This window comes from Pinus tabuliformis, chromosome J, assembly GCF_031772625.1.
Source record: "Pinus tabuliformis cultivar Carrire ecotype Pingquan chromosome J, CPIR1, whole genome shotgun sequence".
NCBI classification, from domain to species: domain Eukaryota; kingdom Viridiplantae; phylum Streptophyta; class Pinopsida; order Pinales; family Pinaceae; genus Pinus; species Pinus tabuliformis.
Genome location: NC_142295.1, coordinates 67,915,049 through 67,918,340, shown reverse-complemented (window position 1 = coordinate 67,918,340; position 3,292 = coordinate 67,915,049). Strand labels below are relative to the sequence as shown.

Genomic DNA, 3,292 nt, shown 5'->3' with positions numbered 1-3,292 from the left:
CAATTGGTTTATGTGGAGAAACACACTTGGAAAGGCATTGAGAATTAAAACCACTCTTAAGAGAAAACTATCCTTAAAAACATCTAAAATTAAATAAACCCTAAAAAAAAATATTAACAAATATATTAAATTAAATTATTCAATTTATTCTTCTCCAGTTTCTTACTATTCTTCTGGGAGGCATGATTTCGAAACTTTTCCCAAAACAAAAACCAAAAAGTAAGGCACCGAGGACACGAAGCCATGATCTGACAGCGGAGAGGAAGCCATGATCCGAAAACAAAACAAAAGCCAAAAAGTAAGGCAACGAGAACGTTTATCCATGATCTGACAACAGAGAGGAAGCCATGATCTGACAGCAGAGAAGAAAGGGAATCATTTAGTTGTAAATAACTGCTCATGAGCATGAAATGCTACTGTTGTTAACACCAGTGCGTATGATGCATGTTCTTATGGTTTGCATCTATTAATGCAGCACTTTACAATAATTGCAGAAATATGGAGAAGCGTGAACAGTTCAGCTTATACATCACAGGCTAACAATTCCAATTCTGTCTATTCATTTCAACCACAAAATCCAAAATGTCCTTTCGTTTCGATAACAAAATCCAAAAATATAAATAACACCAGAAGCGTTTATGACCACATATTGATATTTTGGTACCGTAACAAATTATTTACTCTATTATCCATGAAGCTGCAGACATGATTGGACGGAACTTCAGAGCCACATGATAATTTTATGTATATACAAAATTATTGAATCTGCCTTGCCTTTCACAGCACTCCACCAGAAAATAAACTACCAAAAGATCAGGATCTTGGATTTTTGATGAACTTTACAAATAAAATGTTATGGCTATAGTGATATTAAGAGTAGTAAGTGCTTTGCAGTATAGTATACCAGCAATGTCATTACTTTACAACAACATTATGTAATTAAAATAATAATAATAAATGATATTAAATTATAATATATTAAAATAAAATCAATTTTTAAAATCTTTTACAAAAGATGTAATCACCTTGAAATAATAAATAATATCACATCATATTATATAAAACTTAGATCGACTTAAATCAGAAAAGATCAATCTTTTTAACTTTAAACTTTAATAATTCATTATAAAAAAATTAATACAAAAGAATGAGTGCAACATCTGAAAGGATTTAAAAGACAGTTATGATCCTCATAATAATGAGATGGTAGATGCATAACATATTCTAATATACATGGTATTTAACTATATATCATGTAAACGTGTTCAAATACAAGACAGCCACGTGATCAACATATATACACACACTTATCTAATCTTTAACAACATTCAATAATCCACCACAGAAAGATGGGGATCTTTGAATCTCTCCTGCCTTTGGACAGCACTGAACAACCCACAGAAATATGAGGATCTTCGACGATGAAACGGATAGATTCAAACTAGCATGCTATCTACATGTTTAATAATAATAAGAATAATAGCAGTAAATAGTGCATGATATACTGATGCGTCCACAGTACTGTAAGATACACAATATAAATATATACAATCAAAAGAGAGTCATCTTCATCGTTCTCCTCTCTGTTCAGGGGTGAGGCCTCCTTTTCCACCGTTGGGGCAACTCAACAGGCCAAAGCCTTGGCATTTATAACACCTGCAAAGCACAGCACACTGTTCATGCAATGTGGCCATAAGAAACCAACGTATAAAACCCCAAAAGGAATACCAATTCACAGAGTTCAGAAGGAAAAAAAAAACAAAGAGAAAAATGGATATTTGGGTACTCACTTCCACCTCTCAAACATATTCCCATTCTTCTTATTTTTACCAGTTCCCTGCATTATGAATGAATATTTCATTGGCAATACTCCTCACAAAACAAATAAGTAAATACATAAACAAATAAATTTTCAATATTCACAGCTAGCACCTTGCAGCCTGGGCATTCAATGGCTCCTTTTCCACTGCATTTGCCACACCCTCTTGCAACCCGCCAACCACAGATTTCATTTACAGCACTCATGGTTTTAACAGATTTCAAAGAAACCCAAATAGGAAAAACCAGGAAAAACAAACAAATGAAAACTAATCATTGAGAACTGCATAATTCAGACCAATTTCAATTACAGAAAACTAAAGGCTAGGGTTTCGTACCATTTTCAATCCAGGGATTCCTCGCAATGCCGAAGTGACAGGAGATATTCTGGCAGGTCTGGCTCTCTGCAAAGTCGATGGGCTGCTCCAGCTGCCTGTCTTCCTGCTATCAGAGCGACGCAACAGAGGTGTTGAAACCAATGGAAACAAGGATGGGCGATGGGCCGTTGTCCAGAAGCACAACTTCATATTTGCTAACACAAAAGCTCACTTCAAACTCTCACCTTTCAAAGATAATACCCTACTCTCAGAATTTTAACCTCTGTGTAGTTTTATGGAGATTTTTGAGAAAAGGATATGCAGGACACTGATACTACTGACTCACAAACTATAATGTCTATCATTTACTCACCGGAAGAAAGGAAGTCTCAGGAAAGGCAACGATAGCCAGAACCACCGCAATCGCGATCAGCACCGAACTCGTCCGGAAGCTCACGCTGAGCAAAGAAACTATAACCGACCAAAGGTTCTTTCAAGTTCAACAAAATATGGCAGCGCGGGTTAATATACAATTCAAAATTTGGTGGCAATTAATATCAGATGGTATGGGGAATGAATAGCATATGATACACGACATGCCATGATACACATGCCGCTCGTTTCAATGGGCATCGATACAAATAACGAGATGGATGATCACATCACGAATATCTTCATCACTATTGTACAAACAACGAGATCGATGATCACATCACGCATATCTCCATTAGAAAGTGTTTGGCTGAAAATTAAATAGATGTCAGAGTGTCCTTGTGTTGAGGTCCGTAAGGAGTGTATTAATGGATCAATCGATTTGAAAATAGTTGATCATATCATAAATATCTCTATCACTATTAATTAGAAAAGCAAGTACAAACAACGAGATCCATTATCACATCACGCATATCTCCATCACTATTAATTAGAAAGTGTTTGGCTGAAAATTAAATAGATATCAGAGTGTCCGTGAGTTGAGGTCTGTAAGGAGTGTATTAATGGATCAATAAATTTGGAAATAGTTCTTGTCCCCTAAGGGGATGCCCAAAGCTTGATCCTTACGAAGTCTTGTGCATTTACGGAATGACAGGTCCACAGTACGTTCGGTAAACAACTTAAAGTTGCCACAGGTGAAGCCGTTTCTCATGCTCGGCATTTTC

The 3,292-nt window shown here is 35.9% G+C and overlaps 1 protein-coding gene across 4 annotated transcripts; it reads right to left on the bottom strand.

Annotated features, from left to right (window-relative positions):
- Positions 1 to 1,404: 1,404 nt before the first annotated feature.
- On the bottom strand, positions 1,405 to 2,697 carry LOC149225544 (uncharacterized). 4 transcript variants are annotated; one of them, XM_089375112.1, is made up of 5 exons: positions 2,509 to 2,697; positions 2,157 to 2,380; positions 1,933 to 1,982; positions 1,791 to 1,837; positions 1,405 to 1,656 (listed from the first exon to the last, which is right to left on the bottom strand). In XM_089375112.1, exons 2-5 carry the CDS (start codon positions 2,343 to 2,345, stop codon positions 1,625 to 1,627), a joined length of 318 nt encoding a protein of 105 aa, XP_089231238.1. In that variant the 5' UTR covers positions 2,346 to 2,380; positions 2,509 to 2,697; the 3' UTR covers positions 1,405 to 1,624. The 4 variants fall into 4 exon arrangements, with proteins under 4 accessions (XP_089231238.1, XP_089231236.1, XP_089231235.1 ...); XM_089375110.1 differs by having other exon boundaries at positions 1,933 to 1,993; positions 2,158 to 2,350; positions 2,509 to 2,692; XM_089375109.1 differs by having other exon boundaries at positions 1,933 to 1,993; positions 2,158 to 2,380; positions 2,509 to 2,690.
- Positions 2,698 to 3,292: the final 595 nt, after the last annotated feature.